This window comes from Haliotis asinina, chromosome 7 (genome assembly GCF_037392515.1).
Source record: "Haliotis asinina isolate JCU_RB_2024 chromosome 7, JCU_Hal_asi_v2, whole genome shotgun sequence".
NCBI classification, from domain to species: domain Eukaryota; kingdom Metazoa; phylum Mollusca; class Gastropoda; order Lepetellida; family Haliotidae; genus Haliotis; species Haliotis asinina.
The window spans coordinates 45,185,884-45,210,481 of NC_090286.1; the positions used below are offsets into that span (position 1 = coordinate 45,185,884).

At 36.2% G+C, this 24,598-nt stretch overlaps 1 protein-coding gene across 1 annotated transcript in view; it reads left to right on the plus strand.

The window, feature by feature from the left end:
• LOC137290346 (serine/threonine-protein kinase par-1-like) overlaps positions 1–24,598 on the plus strand; it is a 237,792-nt gene that overhangs the window by 66,608 nt on the left and 146,586 nt on the right. The window contains exon 3 of the mRNA XM_067821197.1: positions 10,317–10,483. Coding sequence (XP_067677298.1) covers positions 10,317–10,483 — 167 coding nt within the window. The remainder of the gene's footprint in view (positions 1–10,316; positions 10,484–24,598) is intronic.

Below are 24,598 nucleotides of genomic sequence, written 5' to 3' on the forward strand. Positions count from 1 at the left end.
TTTTACATCTTTTTTAAAGAAGCATGTAAATTTAGTTTGGGATGGGCTGGAAAATAACCAAGTTGAATTTGCAAATTCAGAATATTGGATCAGAAAGTGGCTATCAAAATAAGGATTTTTTACATTAGTCATGATATATCTGGCCCCATGATTTGGTCTATGTTGTGATTAACCTTGGTAAGTCTGGTCATCAAGAAAATAGCACATTAAACAAAAACACAAGTGAATGAAAAGCAATAACATGTGAAAATATTCTGTTGCTAATTTGATTTTTAATTTTTATGTACATGGGTTCATGACAATGTTTTCCTGTGCAAATTTCCAGCAAATGACCTTGAGATGGTGTTAATTTCACATGGAAGGTCATGTGACAGAATATATGTCAGAAAATAATTAATAACTCTGTTTATGAATGGAAACAGCCTAGCTAGCCTTGAACCACACACAAATTTCACATACTGAGCAGCACCTCTTTAATTTTTGGAAGAAATAAATACAACTCTATCCATGATGAAAATCCTCAAGCAAACAATGCATTTTTACAATTGTGACTACGGAAAATAACTCTGGGAATGACTGATGCACTTCGTGAAAAAGAAGACAGAACCTGTTTCCATGTGAAGAAATGAACGACAAGATGCCAGTTATTCGCAGATGACACCTGCTTGTTTACATGGGTGTATATTGTTAAGTACACTTCATGCACATTCTGAAAGTGATGACGTCAGCTTCATGTTGACAGTTATGAAGATGAGATAAGTTTGGCACTTGTTTGCATTTAATGCTTGGCAATAAGATGTTACACCATAATACCACTAACTCTGTTGTCTTAATTATATCTAAATCCACAAGGACGACTACGACACTGACAGTTGTGTGGTATACATGCATCCTGACGACTGACATGTATACTTTAAGCTGATGTGTTTCATTGGCTGGTATACTTCAAATTATTTTTAGATGTAATTGCATATGACATATTTGTCAGGTTGACATGACACTAATGAGATGCACTCATAATGCTTCATTCTTTGCTCTCTCATGGTAGAAGAGCTTAGAAACCAGTTGAATAACAGCAATGATGATGATGACAATGATGACAACAACGATGATGATGATGACAACGACTATGATGATGATGATGATGGTGGTGGTGATGATGATGATGATGGTGGTGCTGATGGCGACAACAATAGTGATGATGATGATGGTGGTGGTGGTGGTAATGATGACGATGACGATGATGATGACGATGATGATGATGATGATGATAGTCAGATGAGATTGTCCAATAACTTTGTTTTAAAGGTATATATTGTATTATTTATGCTGAATAGAACAAAACACAAAAACAGATGCTACTATTGCCTTTGGTATTAATGCACACAGGAATCTGTTTGAAGTCAAGAGGATAAAATCTAATTTTGATACTCCTGACCTAAAGTACAAAATCATATCAATAGTAATCATACTTTATCTTGTCCAGATATCATCATTTTCAAAATCACCTGGATAATGCTGAAAAAATATGCTTCAAATAAACGGTAACCATTCTATGCGATGTCATGTTAGCAGGAGTCTTGGAGATCCTGGCCATAAACCCTTGTTGGTAAGATAGCCAATGTGCATTAATCATTGAGCAAATCATGCGCACACTGTTGTAGGAGAGAAATGGGTCACGGATGCTATTTGTGGATCTGCCTGTGTGGTTTGACACTGTTGATATCTGTCTGGGAGATGATAGATGTTGCCTTTCAATGATCCAATCCACACATTATGGAAGAATGTATTTCCTCTGATAACAAGCGCCCATTTCGCTTGTACACTGCAGATTGTTTTCTGGAGTCTCATCTGTTTCATTTGGGGCTTAAGCAAACATGTATTTAAGGTGGGAAAATATGGATAGATGATTAATGTGGCTTATTGGGACAGGGCTACACCACCTTCAACCTGCAGGGCATCCGCTCACATGTGTTGTGGATAATTTGCTTATTTTTATTGCCATGTTTATTTCAATTTGATAAGTTCATGTTTTGACTTATAAATGCAATTTAGTGCAAACAGTGCATGAATCCAACAAACACAATTTTTTTATTCTAATTGTACGAGGCTCTGTTCCCAGAGGGAGAGGACAGACATTTTTGTATGAACATCTGGGGTCACCATTGCTTAGCATTAATCCTGCCAATGGAATTTGACTAACTGAGGCTAGTTGTTTTTTGTTTTAATTTTTATGTTTTTCTTGTTTTTTTGTGTATTTAACAACACAAATTGTACTAAAGAATGTAGTATTGTGGCCTTGTGGTAAAAGTTCTAGGAGAATGATCTTAAAAAGTCTAAGGAAATCGTTTGTGCATGTTAAGGAGGTTGTTTGTGCATATTACGAAATTGTGCATATCAAGGCAATTGTTTGTGCATGATGAGGCAATTGTTTTTGCATATTAAGAAATTGTTTGTGCATATTAAGGCAATTGTTTGTGCATGTTGAAGTGTCAGAGTTAATACAGCTTACTGTCCATTTGAAAAGTAAATTCAAACATGCTACAGTCCATCCCGGCAATTGCAGTTTATGAAGCATGTAGGTAATATGTAAATGTGGTCTCAAAATGAGTCTTCTTAAGACAATTTATATTTTGCAATGAGTTAAAAAGTGTTTCCAAAAGTCAAAACCCAGAGGATAATTCAGAAACTGGTACACACAGTACGAAATCAGTAATCAACACAAGATCAATAAAAAATCAATCGATTATATTTAAACTCAAGACCTAAAAGGAAAAAGAAGTGGTGAAATAATTTAGGAGCAAAAAGTGAAAACATGGGCATAACATATTTTCTTACAGATCAGTTGCAAAAGTAAAGTATTCCCTTAGCTTTAAACTGTTTACAAAGGCAACCAAATATCTTGTGATGTTCTTTTTCTTCATGGAAATATATCAGGGATACTGTATGCATCAATGGTCGCCTGATGCTTATCTTGCACCAAAGGAACCTCCATAGAAAAATATTAAGATCTACAGAGCAGATGTGAAACAGATTATTTATGGAATAGATTAACAAAATAATGCTCTTTCAAAATATTAAGAGGAATAAAGTAGGGAAGTGGATTGGGCCGAATGTTGGTTTGACAGGGGTTAGGGTTTTATGGTTTGTCTCATTTGAAGAATTGGTCTTTACCATTCCAGTCATGTCTTACAAGTTGACGGGAGGTGGAGTAGTCTAGTGGTTAAATCAGTTGCTTGTCAAGTCGAAGACCTGAGTTCCGTTCTGCACATGGGTGCAATGCATGGAGCTCATTTCTTGTGTCTCCTGCCATGACATTGTTGGAATATTGCTAAGACTTGGGTAAACTCACTCACTCACTCACTCACTCACTCACTCACTCACTCACTCACTCACTCACTCACTCACTCACTCACTCACTCACTCACTCACTCACTCACTCACTCCCAAGGTGACTGCTAGTTGTAAGTGGCAACTAATTGGTTTACATGTTGATGCTTGCTGATTTGTTTTATGCATGTCTTCATATGGTGTTTGTATATACAATCATGAAATTATGATCAGGATGTTGATCACTGAATTGTCTGGTCCAGATATAACATCACACACCACTATCATACAGCAGGAATATTGCTGGGTGTGGCATTAAATAGCAACAAAAGCAAAGCATTTCATATTAACTGCACACAGCATATAACAGATCAAAGATTTACGTCTCCAAGTTAAGTCACACAAAGAAATTCATAGCTGTAAATAATGAGAGTAATAATAGTTCTCAAATTGTGATCATCATCTTCAACTGCGTTAATGAAAAGGCAATTGTTTATAGCACAAGTTTACAAATAATGCCTCAATGAAAAACTTAAGTGATGTAAATATCTCTTAATCTTGTAGATTTCACACTTTTTGTTATAAAGCTATTTATTTTTATTGCTATGACTCAGTTTCTTTAATTGAAAACATGCTGTTTATAAAAACATTGTCAATTTATTTCCGGAACTACAACATAATGTAATAACCATTATATAAGATGCTCCCCAGTTAATTAGATCTTTATGGCACCTTCAGAATACATAAATCTAGCTGGTAGAAAAAAAGTCATGAAAAAAGATATTAATATTGTGAAAGAATGTCATTTACTGTTTACCTTAAATTCACCATTTGTCAATGGGATGTGAAATACTGTAAATGTGCATGCAGAGGTGAAATTGAAATTAAATTATTTGTGTGTGAGACTTGATTGAGGTCCAATTCACCAGATTGTAGATATTGCTGCATACTACATTTCAGACCACAGCATGCAAGCATTTGACATTTGAAAGTTCCTTATATTGCTTTCTGATGACTGTGGCTACAGCTGAAAGGTATCATAAAATAGTTCAGATGCTGAATAGGGTTTCTGAGTTCAGAGGTTTTGCACACATTGTTTTTAGAGCTGAGTTTTACTAAACAGTTAAAGAATTTACAATAATATGTAAGCAGACGGATGACGTTCATGTAACTATTATAGACACCATATGTTTCTTTCATACTGGAGTGATATTCTCTGACTTGATGTAAAGTTGACTTTTGTCTGGGCTAGAATTGATTTACATTTTGAAAGACATCATATGTATGCTCTTTAGAGAGAGCACATGTATTTCAAGCAAAGTGACATTTGATAACTAATAAATGCCTTCAGGTACACAAGAACTTTACTAAGTAATTAAGAGTGTATTTTTATTAATTTGTTTATTTTAGATTAAAATTTTTGCAGCATGATTTTTTGTTTTATTGTCCTGTTTATGTTTCTTTCTAGACATTTAAATGTTTGCTATTGTTGTCCATCTACATTCACACCAAAAGTATCGCAAGTCAAGTATGAAGAATTTATGTGTATAATTTTATGTATTAAATATAAGAAATACAAATTGGGTCTGACACAAAAAAAACATTGGTGAAGCAGTTTCATTGGGTACCAAGACTAAGGATGAGACCATTAAGTTTTCGAAAGGTAAAGGCATTGACAAGAACAGGTCTTGCTGGTGTTGACTTGTAACGTGCAGATTTGGTCTAGAGAATGACCACTCCAAGAAAGGTCTCCCGTGGTTCGTGTTGCTTTGGATCGATCACAGTTCACACAGTGAACAATTTAATAGAGTAAATTGGTAAACTGGTATATCATGGTTATGTTTACGTTGAAATGAGGGTAGCATTTTGTACAGACACTCCAGCCTCCAAAAGGCCAATAGCCTGGTTCCTTTCAGTTTCAGTTAAGCATGGCATTGTTAAACAAAGAGTGATAGCCCCAACTTCTGTGCGGTCTTATACTCAACAAGGGTGGTGACAGTTCGTGCATGTTCGATTTCACAAGAAGCGTTTGCATGATACCCACATGTTCATTGGTATGGTGTGTTTGGTGACTATTTCTATTGACATGTTTTTTCTCAAGCTTTCCAAAACACAACAAATATTAAAGATGATACCATCAGGCTTCACTATACGTTCAAAGCTCATGTCAGGGGGTCTGAATTTGTATCCTATTCCAATAAAAAACCTTGCATTTCTTATGCGTTTGAGTATGTATTATCTGTATCTACAGTTTCCTAATCATTCAAACCTTAGACTTCCCTGCAGACTTAGACTTAGACTGGTAGCTGCAGTGGCTGAACAGGTTAGGTGGCTGGCTGACTCTGAAGGTGTGAGTTCAAATCCCAGATAGGCCTCAACAGAGCAAAACCGTACTCTAGAATCTGTACTTTACAAAGAAAGTGTAATCCCAAATATAACGTGTGTGGAAAAGGATATTTTTAATTTTCATTGCTGAAGAACAGTCTTTGCAGTTTCCATTTCCAAGAAATATATTTGTCAGCTGTGTGAATTTGGCAACATATCATGAAATCTAATATGTCGAAAGTAACACAACTTTGAAGGACAGACACTAAGTGAGTGTTCTAATAGTTACTTATTTTGGAGGTCATCATTTATCTGTAAACAAATCATTTTGAAATTGCTATCAATGTTTGTGAACATTGATGTTAAACATACATGCTCAATTTGATATTTTTGATACTTTTGAAAGATTCCTTTGTGATCCTAGGAACCCCATAAGCACATAACAGTATCTTTTCATGCATTTATTTCAAGCTTATTTTAACTCAAAGGTTTCCTGGCATCAGTACTAGTCTCACTAGTTGAACCAGTGTTATGAGATTGATAGTGTTGTGTTCAATTTGCTTTAAAGAGCACCTTTAATATAGATACCATGTTAAGTGCTTCTGATAACACTACTTGAAGCAATTTGTTGTTTGACCAATTTGGCACTGCGGGGAAATCTTTATCGATAGATATGTTGGTATATTGTCAACAATGATGCCTTGTAATTAGATAGGTTTCTTTCACCATCTTCTTGTGCTGACATATCTGATGGTCAACGTCATCATAGGCATGAAAAGTACACGGATCAACTGGTAGTTTGGTTTTAGTGGAGATATTTCCTTTTAGTTGGATGCTTGTCTGTAACTGAACCACTGGACAAATAATAGCCTATTTTTTAGGGTTGAGTTTAAAGATCACATATACGCTCAGGGGTACAAATACATCATTTATTGATATCGTTATAAATGAAACCCTGTCATTAAAACTACTCACTTTGACATTCAATTACCTTAAATCAACCATTTTGACAACAGTGCACCTTTCTCTCCTGTGAGCAAATTTCAACCAATCTGAGGAGCATTTGGTGTATCTATGTTGGTTGCTGTAGTATTCATGTACATTACCAGGGGTAGATTATCTTGTTTATAGATTTGCCTATACCTGCAATCATATTAAGTATTTTGAAAAATGAAAGCTGTATGTTTTCAGAATCTAATGCCATTTAAATTTGCCACCCGCTTTGTTTATTTTCCGAGATACAACTTGTTTTCATAGACGATTCTGTCAAAATCACTTGTTGTCATAATGGTTATAAATCATTCCATTACAAGCAGTGTCATGCAAACTCTTTTTGGTCATGATTCAAAAACACATTTAACTACAAGAAGGAAGTAGTTTTGATCTTTTAACTTGATGGAAACAAACCATAATCTAACTGATTCTCAAACTGCCTTTAGACCACAATGACACAATTTAAAAAATGGCTGCACCCTGTCGCAAACATCTGCCAGTCTGAGAATACATGCTATTTAGGATTATTTTCACATTTTACAGAATCTAAACTACTTTCTATTTGTAGTAGAATATATATTTGATTGCTAGACCATAGGATTTGGTATGACATTGCTTATAACAATTTCACTCTTGGAAACAAGGTAGGTGTCAATATGATACTACTGACGATATTATTGACACTTCGACCAATAACTCGATCGCTTCCAAGGAAGAAATCCTTTTGTTTCAAGTTGTGTCATGCAGAATTCTTTTGGTTATTTATCAATCATTTACTTAACAGTTTTGATTCTCGATGAAAACAAATCTAAAAAGCATCTTCTATCTTGGAAGCAAGGTAGGCGTCCAAACACCCGATTTAATACGTACAGGCTTCCATAACACTCGCTTTATTTACCATAAACTGAGGGGTCCCGTGGAAATCTGGTCATGGTGACACCATCACCTGACACCAGGGAGCATTTGATTTGGCATGTCTTTGTTGATGTCGAGAAATCAGCTATTTGATGATCTTGTTCCTTATTTCAAATGCATCTTACTGAAAATCCTTCCTCACAAGAAGTCAATGCAGGGCTGTGGCAACAAAGTTATGTAACCTGTCCGTGGTTTCACTGGTGGATGAGAGGGAAGGAGGCAACTTTTTGGCAACTTTTGATCACTCAGTATTAATAAACTGCACATTTTTAAAGAAAATAATTGGTGTCCCACTGAAGACAAACCACTGTTCTTTCATATGTAATGGTTAAAAGAGAACAAAAAATGTGAGTTTATTCGTTCTTTAAAGAATGATAAGATAGGGTGACATAGGAGAAGAATGGGAAGGTGTGTTTGAAGTGGTGAAGGGTGGGGCAATGATGATGATGATGAGGCATGTGGGAAATTGAACCAAGGCTCTTGGTGTGATGAGCGAATGCATTAACCACTGGGCTACCCCACCTGCCCATAATGATGATAATGAGAAAAGATGATGTGATACTGTTACCCTGCCTCACCCCTGTCTCACCCTACCTCATCTCATACAAGCACATTCCTCCTACAAAAGACTACCATTGTGTTTTTCACCATAACATATCTTACTTTAACCACTATACATAACACACATACCCCGTCCTACTAAATGGATTTTCCAGCAGCACAAACTAAATTAGCATTGAGTATGCAGTCTTCAAAGAGGGTACTCAGTAAGTTTGACCCAACATGACCCTGTAACTAAACAGCCCTAACAACAAAGCTTACAAGTGAATCTATAAGACTAATTTCACATGTTAAATATGCTTACCTATTCCTCACTCATACAGACCCTCCTTCCATGTTCGAGGGGTTGTGGGGGGGAGCTGTTAACAGCCTTGTGTATCACAGGCCTTGTTCAATCAATACAGAATAATAGCATTAACATAATATTTACTGCACTGCACTGCCCGCCTATAGCTCGATTCAATAGCATGCAACTCTGGTAATATGATATTTAAGTGAAATTGACATGATATGAACAAGGATATTTGCATGATTCTTGCTGGAGTGGTGATCCATGCATGGTGGTGCAAGGCCAGAGATTATCTTGATTGTCTTGGGAGAGATGGGGAGAGAGGATGCATTTGTGAATGACCTGGACGAGTAGGGTTATTAAGTGCTTAGGACTCACAGAGTCATTTAGCTTGGAGAAATAGATGTTTTCAGCAATAAAGTAATAATTCTGGTTTGATATTTACAAGGGGAAATAGAGTCCCCTGGTATAGATGTATACATGTCAGTAATCACACAAAATGCTATATTGCAAGAACGTTTTAATCTGTCTTGTAGTTTCTGATAAAATGTCCAGATGAGATTAATATATGAGTTAAGGTATCAATGTGTTCATGTTTATGTCACACATCATTAGAGAGGTTTAAGGACAGATTCACGAGACGACATTAAAATAGTCACACTCAGCCAGAAAATTACATCGACACTGGTTTAGTGGATGTTTAACTTGCCTGTAACAGTCACTTGTAGGTTTTGTAAGTACATGATGAAGTTTGTTACTATGTAGAGCCTTCATTGCGTTTTTAATTCTGTAAGATGGCTGATATAAATACAGCATGTTGTTTAGGACTGGTAGTAGAGAGCATGTCTAAGTATTATGACATGATATAGGATATTTATATAGCACACATATCCACGCACTAGTGCATGTTCAAGGCGCTGGTATTTTTCTCTTGATCACTAGATGTCAATCTCAACAGCACATCGTATTTCAATCTCAACTCCCTGAGGAGTATACAACTCTTGCTGCCACTTGGCGCACCAAGTTTATTGAGGCTGTCTCTCATCCTAACAAGGTATCCATTCACAGCTGGTGGACTGGGACACGTAGTCACAGTACTCTGTCCAAGTTCACTGCACGTTGCTGTACCCGCAACTGGGTTTTTGCACGTATTCATGTGGCCACATGACTTCAACTGCTAAAGCAACTTGTTTCAAGTCAACTCTATTTTTTTGTTTTTTAACTAAGATGGTGTACATTTCCATAGCTACATTCTGGAAAAAAATCAAATCTTTAGGGGCATGGTTAGCAACTTTCAGAGTTGCCTCCCTTAGATGTGAAGGATCCTCTTTTGTCCATAAGTTTGAATCCAAGATTGTTATGTTTATGATCTCAGTACTGCATACTTATGAGATAAGACTCCTGGATAGAGTGAGCAGAGCCCTGGGAGGGGTTCAAGCCCTGTCTGGATCATACAAATAATTGTTAAAAGATGATACTTTTTATTTCCCTGGTATTTAGACATAAGGGGATAAACAAGATCTGGTTTGTTTTGAATCAGTACTCTGAGTTGGGTTATCATGTTCATTTGAAAAATTAACATGGTGTCTCATTGGTCTAGCATTTTTTGAATTGGCATTAGTGCAGTCACGGTTGCCATACAAGTGTAGTATTCTTGAATGCGATGTTAAATCCATTACATCTCTTGTCGCCATAGAGATAAAGGTCAAAGAACTGCCTCACTTAAGGATTTCCTGCCACAATAAGGCAACACATTACAATATTTACCCATTGCTGCTTAGAAATCTGAGACTGATAATTACCGTAAGTGGTGCTAGACTCTTTCAAATATCATAACCAGCTTTCAATATCACCCATTTTAGGTAATGTTGCAAAATATTTCACGAATCTGTTTGTATTTCAGGCATCCTCGTTGTACTGTTTGGTCACCGAATATGCCGCTGGTGGAGAACTGTTGGCATACATCAAAATGCATAAAGACTATCGCCTGTCAGAGGATAAATCTCGGACATTTGTACGTCAGATGGTCTCAGCAATACATTACCTCCATGAGAGGGGCGTAGCTCACAGGTAGGAATTGTTGGAAATTATTATTTCCTTAAAATTTCATTTTCAGTCCTTTTGGTGCCAAGCCTTTGTTCTGATCCTGGATACCACTGAGGGATTATGTGAATTTGGTTAGAAATGTTGGCTGGCATCCTGTATGTTTCATTCTTCTACTTGTATATTTCATGTTGTATGTTTTGTGTTGTTTTATCATCATTTACGTCTACATTTTTGTACGATACAATAAGAACGACATATGCATTGCATTCATACACAAGAAACCCATATTTAAAGACGTTAATATGTTTTTTATGAGTTTTGTCATTTGTAAAGTTACAACTGCTCAAACCACGTGTACCACTCACTAAGTGAAATAGACATGGTATATAGAAATGTCAGCTGTCTAAAACATAAGAAATAACAGTTTACAAATAGCAGTAAGCATAATAGACATGTAAATATCACCTGTCAATAAAGATGCCGATTTCATTACAGAGTTGCCATAAATGTGATTAACATTTGGAATTGACTCCTTTTAGAATGGATATATTTAGAAGGACCTACAATGACATTTGGGCTTCGCATCTTGAGAATGAAATAGTCAACTTTGGTAAATTGCATAGACAAGAAAAAAGAAATATTTTAGAGTTTTTAGGGATATTATATTGAGAAAAAGACATTAGCATTTTGGGTTATTTGTACCAAAATTGAGCACCATTGTCACACATATGCATTTTGAGTCACACAGCCTTACAAAAATATTTCTCTGCTTTAGAGAATGCATGTCCAGACTAAAGAGAAAATCACACATTTACACATATAAGCATGATTTTGTTGTGAAATTTTCTTTCTTCAAGTAACAGCATCACTTTCCATGCTGAAAAAGGGAAAAGAAACATCTTTCAAAATGTAAAAAGTTAAAAAAATTCTTATCCCTTATGTAGTGAGGTATGCTTGGATTTAAAATGAATAAAAACCAGACTTTGAAAATATTTTTTATGATGATTGGTACTTAAGTTTGAAAAGGAACCAATTTCATTCCCATCTTCTGCTTCAGCTGCCAATCCAAAAGCAGTTTAAAATTTCCTTCCATCTTTCTAGAAATACATACACGTACTTACAAGCAAAGCCAGTAATGCCTGACAGCAATGTTTTACTCCTAACCATATGCTAGCAGGATTGTATATAATTTATCAATGTTTTTGCAGTAAACAGGTAAGTTCTACCAAACATTGTTCCACAGAGGAATTCAAAGGCTGGCGTGATTTACTGAAGAATCTGTGGAAAGAAATTACAGGAACCAGTCAAACACTGACCTCCCAGACTAATTCCACATTGGATTACAAGAAGAATTTCCTGAAAAAAAAAGAACACATTATAATTCATGTGATAGTTATTTTTTTTGTCTTTAAAATACTAAATGTATCTAATTAGTCATTCAAATTACGCATGATTAAGAAATCATAATTTGATTTAAAAAAACAAACAAACTACATTACAAGTTTTATCAGTATAGTGTATATATCCCAGATATGGCAAAATTTAAACTAGTTGTATCATGCTAGCGGTATTGATATGTGTAATGAGTGGTATGTCGATTACTACAGTCTCCAATAGCAATAGATTTTGTGCAGTTGCCATTGTCTCTTCTACTGTGGTGTCAAATTGAGGAACATGGTTGGTTTGTTTACAGCTTGCCACCAGCTAGTGATTTGCACTCAACTATCAGCTTTCTGAAAGTATTCACACATCTCTCCCTGGGACTTTAAATTATTCACTTGGTCAAGGTCGACCATAATGATGACGGTGTTTTGGTGCTGTGTTCAGTGTCTGGGAACATGTTTTTGTGGAAACAGTTGACTTGTGGTTTCGCTGTAGTGAATGCTTTGTGATTTAGGGATTGAGTTTTAATTCTTTGTCATTTGCAATACTGAATTAAAAGGAAATGAAATTGAACTTTATTAAAAATATGCAATCATAAATATTGCATTTTAATAGTTTTGAGCACCAATTAACTGTTAATTTTCTCTTCTGTGTGGGAGGTAACCAGACATTATTTGCATCAGATTTATTTGTATATTTAAATGAAGACTTTAATAGTATCACTGCATAAATGTTGTGAATGAGATAAACAAGAAAACTATTGTTCAAATGTCAAGGCTGGGATTTGAGTAGTAATTATCAACATTTTTATTCGTCGAACATTTCAGTCGTCAAATATTAAGATCTTGGTAATAAAAGACTTAGACAAGCTGATCATCACTGTATATAATAGAGTAGGGTGGGGTCTAGTGAGGTAGAGTGAGGTGTAGTGAGGTGGGGTTGGGTATAGTGAGGTAGGGTGGGATGTAGTGTGGTAGAGTGAGGTATTGTTAGATAGGATGGGGTGTCAGGAAGGCTTTCAGTCTTGACACTGACACTGGCAAGAGATTGTGTTAAAAATCTGCCACTTATTGTCCGTCAATGAATGGGAACCTGGCAGGATGTGAGGATATTCTTTTAAACTTCTTCTAATGATGTGTGATATGTCTTAGGTTTCATACTTCCCAGGGAGCTGAGAATGGAATGACAGTACTAACTGATCAAAAGTCTAGGGTACCAGTTTGGATAAACATTTCACTTCTTTTTCACTCCTTGCAAGGAATCTGGCTCTTATATGGGTTTATTGCTACTGTTTCTAGTGGTAGTAGTAGTCTTGGTGGTAGTAGTAGTAGCAGCAGCAGCAGCAGCAGCAGCAGCATAACCTAGACAATATCCTGATTTACAATTTCTCATGTAGATGTGTTGTGTGAAAAATATACATGGCTGATATACAATGCCATTTTAGAAACTGGTCAAATGTAACATGTGTTATATTTGGGATTACTTTCTTAGTAAAGTACAAATTCTAGTACTTTGGGGTCTGGGAGCCATGCCGGTTTACACTTATCAAAGGGGTACACAAGTTGTCCGACTTTCATTTTTGTGGATGTTGTGGTGGCTGAGTGGGTTGGGCAGCTGACTTTGTCTGCTGGCGATCAGGTGCCTAAGTCTGAGGGTGCAGGTTTGAATCCCAGATGGAACTCAGCTCAAAAAAAGTACTAGAATTTGTACTTTACTAAGAAAGCATAATCCCAAATATAACACATGGGACATTTGATATATATGTTCGTATTTCCTAGCAGACTTCTACATGACACAAAACTATGAGTAGATGTAGACATGTACATGAGTATGCACAGATAGATGAGAATTGTAGTAGATGATTCTGTATGTGGAGTACAGCTAGTACAGGCTTGACTATATCTGCTAGCCACAGAGTCTATGTCATTTTCACATTACTCATTATTTCTCTGCAGATGTTTCATATACATAAGTAAGCGTAGGTACATAGTTTTGTTTGTCTGTGAAATATAGCTTGAATGAGATGACATATCAGAGAAAATGGACTCTGATCTTTTCTATCTTCCTTTTACATGTATTAAAATGCCATTAAAGAACATTCTCTCGCCCACTCATTCTGCGTTGAGTAGAGAATGAGATTTTACTGAGATATGAGTTATCTTTGTGTGCACAACATGATCACATCACAAGTTGTAGCATACTTGATACTAATCATACACTGCAGTGGCTAAAAAAGTTGAACTTTGAGCATATGTTAAACCTACACTTAAAAGATTATACCCTGCTAAAATACCCTTCACAGTTCACCTTTAACAGTGTGAAGAAATATGGCAAGCACATACGATGAAATGTATTGTTGGAAAGGAGATGACAGGATATACTGATATATCTATGTAATATCTTTTGAGGTTATAAACTTGCTGATGAATTTGAATAGACCCGTTGACAAATGTGAAAGATGAGATTTTCAACTTTGAAATGTAAAATCCTTTAACTATGACAGCAGAGATCAAGCAAGGGTCATATTGATGTAGGTTTTATTCAAAAGTGATAGGATGTAAATATCACTGCAAAACATTTCCTTTGATGGACATGTTGCCCACATAGATAGACATGTCAGTGTCATATAGTCAGTCTTGAGTATTATAACAACATTGGTACATGTTTTGTCCAGTCATTGGAGTATACAGGTTAATGTACAGTTGCCTGGGTTATGCTGTCATTTGTAAACAACAAATACAATTCATCAGTATTTTTGAACATATGACACCTACATTCCTCTGATGTGGATATGGTTATAGTGTTCAACAATCTGGACAATGTTGGTGAAGGATAACCTACCCCCTGAACACTTGATTAAAGAGGGTTGTCAGAACAGGCTGCTGCACGTTGGGATGGGTCTAGATCTGTTGTATCCCAGGTATTATCTACATTTTACCTATGTTTATGCCTATATCTTGTGTACCTGCATACTGGCCTAGATATACAGGGGTCACCAAGTGTGTGGCTCACCTGGGCAGCTGGGTGGGCCATGCTGACAGTTGGTGAGGTAAACAAGATGTTGTGAGGTAGTATAGGTACGTAGGGGTGAAGTGATGTAGGATGGGGTGTAGGGAGGTAGGATTTGGTGGAGTGAAGTAGGGTGGGGCGTAATGAGGTAGGGTGGGTGTATGGATGTAGGATGGGGTATTGGGAGATTTGATAGGGTTTAGTGAGGTATGACTGGGTATTCTGAGGTAGGATTGTTTTTTTAGTGAGGTAGAATGGGGTGCATTGAGGAAGACTGGGGTGTAGAGAGGTAGTAAGGAGTGAAGGGAGGTATGTGGTATAAGAAGGTAGAAATGGTAGTATGGTGGTGAAGGGTATAGGGAGGTGGAGTGCCATGTAGGGAGGTGGTATGGGGCGTATGGAGGTAGAGTGCCATGTAGGGAGGTGGTATGGGGTTTTAGGAGGTGGAGTGCCATGTACGGACATAGTATGGGGTATAGGGAGGTAGACTGCCATGTAGGGAGGTAGTATGGGGTGGAGGGAGGTAGAGTGCCATGTAGGGAGGTAGAATGGGGTACAGGGAGGTAGAGTGCCATGTAGGGAGATTGTATTGGGTGTAGGGAGGTAGAGTGCCATGTAGGGAGGTAGTATGGGGTGTAGGGAGTTAGTGCCATGTAGGGAGATAGTATGGGGCATAGGGAGTTAGAGTGCTATTTATGGAGATAGTATGGTGTGTAGGGAGGTAGAGGGTCATGTAGGGAGGCAGTATGGGGTGTAGGGATGTATGATGGGCTGTTGGAATGTAGGATGAGGTGTAGTTGAAATAGGATGTATGATAGTGTAAGTTATAGCATGTATTTGGGTCAATTTCTTATTCATTCTACCAAAGTGGCTATGATTGGTCTATAGCACATGTTTTAGAATTGTGTATAGAGTAGCAAGAAACTGGGGATCAGGATGGATATGTGTTTTAGAGAGAAATTAGTGTAGGTTAGTTCTACCATTTATAGGACGCATGGGTATGGTATGGGTATAACTGGAGGGTTGGCGTGTAGGTGTGGGTGGTGGAGAGGGAGATGGGGAAGGGGCATGGATGAGATGGAGGTTAGGTTGGCTGTGATTGAATCTGTTCCCATGGAAAAATCAAGCCTTGCAAACAAATACAAACACTTTCTGACCAGGTCAGCTATGATTTTCACACTTAATCACATTTTTAATTGAATTAAGGTGTCATCCATAAACAATCACGCTTATCTTCAAAGTTTTTAACATATTTGCAGTCTATGTTGACTGTGATTAAACAATGAAAAATTTAATATGAATTGCAAGGTCTTGATATTCCCGTGAGGATTTAGCTGAATTGTTAGCACCATGGAGAAATCACTCAACCATGTAACTAGGACAATCAATATCAGTCAATAAACAGACTGAAATCAACACCACATCCACACATATCTAGACAACATAACGGACAGGAGTCAGTAGATATGTTGTCAAATTCACGTGTCTTTTTCGAGATGAAATCCCCAAGTTCCAACTTCAAGATTTACCTGTTCTGACAGATAGCGTTATTACTGCCATTTAATAACAGCATCGTCACTATCAATCTACGTTCAAGTCCAGACATAAACTAGCACATGGCCATGTACACCATCAGCTGTGAAATAGACAATACTTTTAATACAGAATCCGTCAGATCGCAACATGTTTGTAGGTATGCCATGAGGTCAAAATATACTTTGGAATGAATGGAATTTAGATCTTTGTGATAATGAAAAGCTTGAATTTTGTAATGTCAAGGGCTAAGATTGAGCAACTTAGCTCTTTTGTTGGTATTTTGGGATGTTTGCGGCCCTGAGACGTGTTCTATACTTGTTGAAATAAACACCTTTTATTGCATTGATGCACCCGAATGACTTTACAGGCCTGTGTATGCTGTTAGGTAATAATGCCTTGCTATCATTGAGAATCAGGATGAGAATGGCATAGGTCATATGGTATAATTACTGTTATGTTTTCCTCTATAGCTGAAGTTGTTGCATTTTTATTACTTCTGAAAGGAAACGCTGAAGGGATTTCGAACAGGAATAGACATGAAATTGAGATGGATTATTCAAATGTATACAAAGGAAGCCTTTCACCATGAGCAAAAGCAGCAGTGTAACCTCTGTAATAAGGTCATCTCTTTAAACCAACAGTCCACTGCAGACAGTGTCAACTTTATAAAGATAAAGGTAATAGCATTTTTATGGAATACAATTATAGTAATTAAGTGCTGTAGTAAGAAATGCCAGTCATGGACAAAAATACACCATTGAGACTTGAAAACACATATGCAAAATTATTATTATCATCATGCTAACATTTGTGTAGTTCCGATAACCAGTTCAGCTGCTGCAAGATGCTTTGTTTTTAGTTCAATCATTTGATGTCCGTCTCAGTGACACATAACATTTGCAATCTCAGCTCCCTGGGGGGCATAAACAGTCAGTGAGTGAGTGAGTGAATGAGTGAGTGAGTGAGTTTCACACACTGTGGTATTAAACAGTGAGTGAGTGAGTGAGTGAGTGAGTGAGTGAGTGAGTGAGTTTCACACACTAGTGGTATTAATATGACCGCTGTAAGTCTATGCTATGAGTGAGTGATTGAGGTTTTGTGCCGCTTTTAGCAGTATTCCAGCAATGTCATGGCAGTGGTCAGCGAAAATGGGCTTCAAACAATTCCAGTTTGACATGTTAGTGTTCAAGTCTTCATGTCTCCAAAACAACCAATGCTGAATTTCTGTGGACATAAATCTGTGCAGTTATTGTGAAGAAAATATGTGTAAGTCATGTGGATGCAGATAAATTCATTTTCTCATCCATCCTTGGACATTCAGGAAGAGTGCTAAGAAGGAAATTGTCTTATAGATTTTAAACTTGACGTTTATATAAGTATGTATTGTATCTCAATATCCTTGATAAGAAGGAAATTTTGTTATAGATTTTAAACTTGACGCTTATATAAGTATGTATTGTATCTCAATATCCTTGATGCTTCAAGAATGTGAGTTTACCACTGAACATTGTGAACTTATCAGAGTTCAGCATCTAATCTTGTCTTTATCCTGATCCAAATTCCCTTAATCCTACACATCCCATCCCCTCGCACCTTAGCATGCCAACATTGAGTATGTAAGGATACATAAGTAAGAACTGATATATATTGAAAACTATTATGTTAAATCCTTTAAGTCCAGCCTCAACCAACCCGGGCTGCTCTTTGTGAGTTATTTAAAGTTTCTATTACCTCAAAAATGAGGGTTCATACTCACTTTAGAAACTTTATTGTGTGGAAAATATTATATTTAATTCTCAGTAAGTAAAACCCTGCTTATATTTGGATCAGGGTGTCTTTGAAGTATATTTATTGTCTCTGTAAACTTTGTCCCTTCGAAAATATGTCATGCTGAAGACCAACACATTCCTGTCTTTGTCCCCTGAATATTTTTTGTCACCATAAGCCCTAAGATTGGACGGGATAACAGATAGCTGTATAAATTTTACACCAGCATGACTACATGAAACTACTGTTAGTTATCGTGTTATCCAGAAAACCGTTATTTTTCCCCTTAATATGAACACAGCAGGTGAGGCCCATCTCCTCTGACAGTGTCTTGTTTCAAGTCACCCCTTCACCTATAAATACTTATCTGTATACAACGGTATCTGACATCTTATGCTTCAACGGTCCAGATATTTACTGTACTGTACTGAAAAATCTGTTCGTGGAAATATTTGTGGACGATATACTGCATGTTCACATAAGCATCATTTCGTCAGGAAAAATGAGTATATGAAATATGCACCTAGAATGAAAAGCTTAAAAGTTTCTATTAAATATATGATTTTTTTTCTGACTTTCATTAGCTACCAGAAATTGCCATGTTTATTAGAGGCTTTTAGATATATATTGCTATGAATAAGAATTTTCTTTTTTATATTTTCAGCTCACACAGAAAAATTACAAAAAATATGGAAGCAGGTGCTCCTCTGTATGTGCACCAGCTCTGGAGTTCAGATATTAAATAAAGTCATTTGAAATGCCATGTGTTAAATAGATTATAGTGGTTGATAGACACAGATCTCATATTTTAAAAAATGTGCTTGACACATCGAAACTGACAAGCTGTGCAGGGAAATGCTGGATGAAGAAAATATTGCATTTTTTGGTTAAGATTTCATACAAAAAGAGAATGTGAATGTCTTTTGTAAGGGTTTGGGTATATAAACATCTGAAATGAGCGCCACAATGGGGGTAAATTTCAGGGCTGTTGAAACTGACAATTTGGCTAACACAGCCTTCTCTGTGAAACACTCACCTCATGTGTACATATACAACTGACACTTGAATGACAGACTGAAACTTTCATTTTAAGACATATCAGCTAGGAATGCTCTAAATGTATTTATTTATGATGTAATAAGTGGTTTACATGTTCATCTAAACTTGAAATAGGAGTGAAATAGATATGGCTGATATAGGTGCATTTAGAAAGGGTGGAAATATGAACCACTATCACTTTTGTGGACATTCTGAATGAGATTAAGGGTCTCAGTTTTCCATCCTTCTCATAGTTTATTACATAAAAGAAAAGTGTTCCATTTCAAACAGCAATAGTAGCATTACAAGCATTATAACCACTATACCTTAGCATAGACTTACAGCGGTCATATCAATACCACTAGTGTGTGAAACCCACTACTGGTGTACTCACTCACTCACTCACTCACTCACTCACTCACTCACTCACCAATGTGGAAATACCAACTCCACTGTTATAACACCAGTGTGAAAATATCTTCACTATTATATACCCATGTGGAAATGCAAGATCCATTGTTATAAACACCAATGTGGAAGTAATATCTTCACAGTTATATTCCAGTAATGTGGAAATATTAGCTCCACTGTTATTAACACCAATGTGGAAATAATATCTTCACTGTTATATACCAGTAATGTGGAAATATTAGCTCCACTGTTATTAACACCAATATGGACATAACATCTTCACTGTTATATACTCCAGTATTGAAATAATATCTTCACTGATATATACAGGCATACCAGAGTGGAAATAATATCTTCACTGTTATAAACAGTAGCAAATGTCTGTTAGTCAGAGGATGTCCGTAAAGTGGGTGAGGACAAACAACAGCTATACCTACTTTAGAGAATTCAAGTGGGGCAGTTATGTAGTTAAAGTGTGCTTTAGTCACAGTGTATTGTATTTCCACAGGATAAGAAAGGGGGCCTGAAATGTACACCTGAGAAGTCTTGTCTCCACCCAGCTGATACCTGTCGAGACTGGGGCACGTCTGTGTCACTGACGTACCAGACCATGGTCTAATTGACGACTCGCTGATCGGGGAAACGTCTGACTCACAGACTCATCGTTTTATGACTACAACCTTGCTTTTCGCCTGGTGAATGTAAATGTGTAAGAAATAGGCTTAATGATAATCTGATAACTGCACGCTTGATTATATGCCTATTGCAGGACAGTCAGGTGTCGCTTGCAAGACTGATCTTGTACATTACATAACAAGGCAGATGCAATGCAGGAGCACTGAGGTGTGCAGTGCATGTCACTTTCAGGGTTGTTCGTGTCAAGTTTGAATGTATGGAAAGAGATTTACATAGGAGTTGTTGGTATGTTATGATAGTATGTGAGATTTGAAAAATGGTAAATATTGGACATTAAAAGGCATTAGTCATTTAGCATCATCACAGTTTGGTTAAGTATTTTTTTGCAATCAGAATGTATGTTATAACATTCTCATATTCATAACAACTTTTTAGTGAAACACATGTATACATATATATATGAAATCAATAGGATTTAAGCACTGTGACATATTTAATGCTATTGATCTTTTGTATGCTTATCTTTTACCTGACAGGCGTCTACTGATCATTTATTTAAACAAACAAACCACTTACTGACCCTCCAGCAAAGCTATATCTTTAATAAAAAAATATTTAAATCATCTTTAATCTTATTTTAAAACATTTTTTTATACCAGCTAAGATTTACCCTATCACATTTAAGCTCCTTGAAATCTTCAGCTATGCAATAAATCCTTGAAGAGACTAAATAATAATACCACTCACACCTCACAAGCATTCCATATGAAAAATAAGACGAAAAGATGAGAGCCGTTGTAGAGGTTTGCTATACACCTGCAGTGCTTCAATTGTGAACCCCAAGTGTTGGTAAACAGCTCTTGCTTACTTACACAGAAGATGAATCTACCCGTGTCAATTTTTGTTTAGCTTTTAAGACGCCCATTTCAAGGCAATCATGTCAATTTTGACACCAAATACCTTTAAGTCGTATTTTAGGTTTCTTCTCAGGTGTGTATACCTGTTGACATAATTCAACTACACGATTTTAATATGTGGTATCACTTCCTGCACAGAGAAAGTGTTTAGAAAATAGGCTGTTTAAAGGAAATGAGCTTATATTTGCTTAATGTGATGACTGTGAAATAACATGTTGTCATGTTGATAGCACGTGTCAAAGATTCTTGTCAAATAATGTGACGTGGGGAACTCATCAACCTAATATTCAATGGAATGATTATTTAAGCAACACAGTAATGATATCATGATGAAAGAATTAGATCAATCATGAAAGCCTTTCATGCAATGGTAATGTGGCAAATTCATTGATATTGCAATGAAACCTGAAATTAAAACAATGTCGTCTATTACGTCCTTTTACAAAGAATGAGAACCTAAGTTTCATCCAATGTTATTACAGGCTAAGAAAGTAGAAAAATATATCTTGTCAGTTATATTTGTCCTTATCAAGATATAGTTTTCAGTTTAGTTAAGATATCAATATAAGAGTTGATATTGTTTATTTATCCTCTTTATATTTAATGTTCACATAGTATGCTTGTGCTTCATAGATGCTGGGAAGATCATGTGGAATATGGACAAGATATGAGAGGACAACCTGAGTCAACTGATCTGTGGCCTGTTTTCTTACTGTATATCTTAATGGAAATAGACATTACCTGTATGTCATGAGATGGTGTTCTTTCGGCATTATACTATCCTGAAAATTAAAATGTGAAAACCCAATCAAATACTGATAAAATTATTATCAGAATTATATTCAAAATTTTATTGAATTTGCAGTATTTTTTTTAATGAATGATCAGTAATTTTGAGATAGTTTCACCTACAGTATTGAATTGGGAGATTGATTCTCCTTTGTTATGTATTTTTAGTCTTCATAAAACGAACATAAGCATATATGATTATCGGTTCATCAGTTAAATGACAGCAGTGGCTAAGTGTGTGGGATGGTGACACAAGCTGAAAAAAACATATCTATCTGTTTAGTAGCATGGCGACATATGTTGTCAAGTTACTGACATCAATATATCAGATCACAGGTTGTATCAATGGTCATTAAAAAATGTAGACATGATGTTTTTGTCAATTGAAAACTAGCTGTTGAAACATGTTACATCAGAAAAAAATTCTACTAGCAAAAATATTCACAGGTGTTGAAACTAACATACAAAAATTGAACTGGACTGTTAATCTTTATCACAGTATTGAATAAAAAAATGTAAATTGTCAGTATGATATGGCAATGGCCGAAAACAGATTTAATTGAAAAATGCTGAAAATCATTAAGAAATGACTTGTGTTGTCAAAAGGGGGAGGATATCCAGTATTTCACACTTAATTGCAAAGGTAAGAACACAGTAAACAAAAGTCACACACGACTCTAGACATTCTAAAGTTCATGTACAATGCACATTTTCTCAAGGAAAAAAACATCTTGAATTGAATTGTCCATTGACCCCTAATGAACTTTTGAGACTTATCTCATGTTAAGATGTCATATGAAAGAAAAGGATGCAAGTTTCAAAATGTAACAGTTGGAATTGCATTTCAAGTTGTAGAAGACAACTCAAGAGTAAAAAACATTTTCCCACCGAGTTCCATTACCGTGAAAATGTACTCCAGAGGTTAAGCTCTAAATTGTACTGCAAACGAGCCACTGGAACAATGAGACACAGTGTATGTACTCCTGACCTAAAGCTGATATGCATTTAACTCCTACGAAGGTGTGTTTTTCCATTTTCTGTTGGCTGTTCTTTTGTCTTTAGAATCTAAGTGCATGTGAATGAAGCATGGGTGGTCAGTAGGCTTATCCATTTACTACCACATGGAGATATCATCAATGACAAACTTTACTGCTCCTATTATAGTTATGATTTATGTAAGTCAGATAGAGAGTCATATGCTCATTTTCCTCCCTGCAGAATCATGTGAGTCAGAATCATATTAATCCTTTCCTTCCTACAGAATCATGTGAGTCAGAATCATAGTCAGAATCATGTGAGTGAGAATCATATTAATCCTTTCCTTCCTACAGAATCATGTGAGTCGGAATCATAGTCAGAATCGTGTGAGTCAGAATAATATTAATCCTTTCCTTCCTACAGAATCATGTGAGTCAGAATCATAGTCAGAATCATGTGAGTGAGAATCATATTAATCCTTTCCTTCCTACAGAATCATGTATCAGAATCATAGTCAGAATCATGTGAGTGAGAATCATATTAATCTTTCCTTCCTACAGAATCATGTGAGTCGGAATCATAGTCAGAATCATGTGAGTGAGAATCATATTAATCCTTTCCTTCCTACAGAATCATGTGAGTCAGAATCATAGTCAGAATCATGTGAGTGAGAATCATATTAATCCTTTCCTTCCTACAGAATCATGTATCAGAATCATAGTCAGAATCATGTGAGTGAGAATCATATTAATCTTTCCTTCCTACAGAATCATGTGAGTCAGAATCATATTAATCTTTCCTTTCTGCATAATCATGTGAGTCAGATTCATATTAATCCTTTCCTACAGAATCACATTAGTCAGAATCATGTTAATCCTTTCCTTCCTACAGAATGATGTGAGTCAGAATCATGTTAATGCTTTCCTTCCTGCACAATCTTGTGGGTCAATCAGATTAATCCTTTCCTTCCTATAGAAACATGTGTGTCAGAATCACAGTGGTATTAATCCTTTCCTTCCTACAGAATTATGTGAAACAGGATCACAGTGATTTTAATCCTTTCCATTCTACAGAATCATGTGGATCAATCATAGCCATATTAATCATTTACCTCCAGCCAAATAGTGTTAGTCAGAATCATAGTCAAATAATCCTTTCCATCTTGTATAATCATAGTCATATTAATCCTTTCTGTTCATGTGAGTCAGAATTATGATTATACATTCTTCTGTTTTTATCCTCTCAATTAAGTCTACATTTAAAAGCATCAAAGACATTAAAGACAAAGGAATCAGTGCTGTAGCATAGTTGTTAGGGTAATCAGTTATTCAGAAATTAGTAGTTTGAATCTCACATGGGTACAGTTTTGAAGGCATATAAATGCTGTGATTTTGCTGGAAGAAAACTTGAACTTCATTCACTGTCGAGCCCAACCTCCATTCATGCTATTGTACACATTCACTCACACAAACAAACAGCCACCGAATCACTCTCTACCTCCCTGGTATAATACTCTTAGAGCAGATTCATCTACCATATACCTACTATAATATGCTGGTATGAATATGTTTATCCGCTCAGAGCTGTGCCTATATAACTCGGACATTGAAAATTATACTGTAGTTGGTCTAGTAACCATGACGATGGGATGTATTGAACAGCTGGGGGTTGAGGT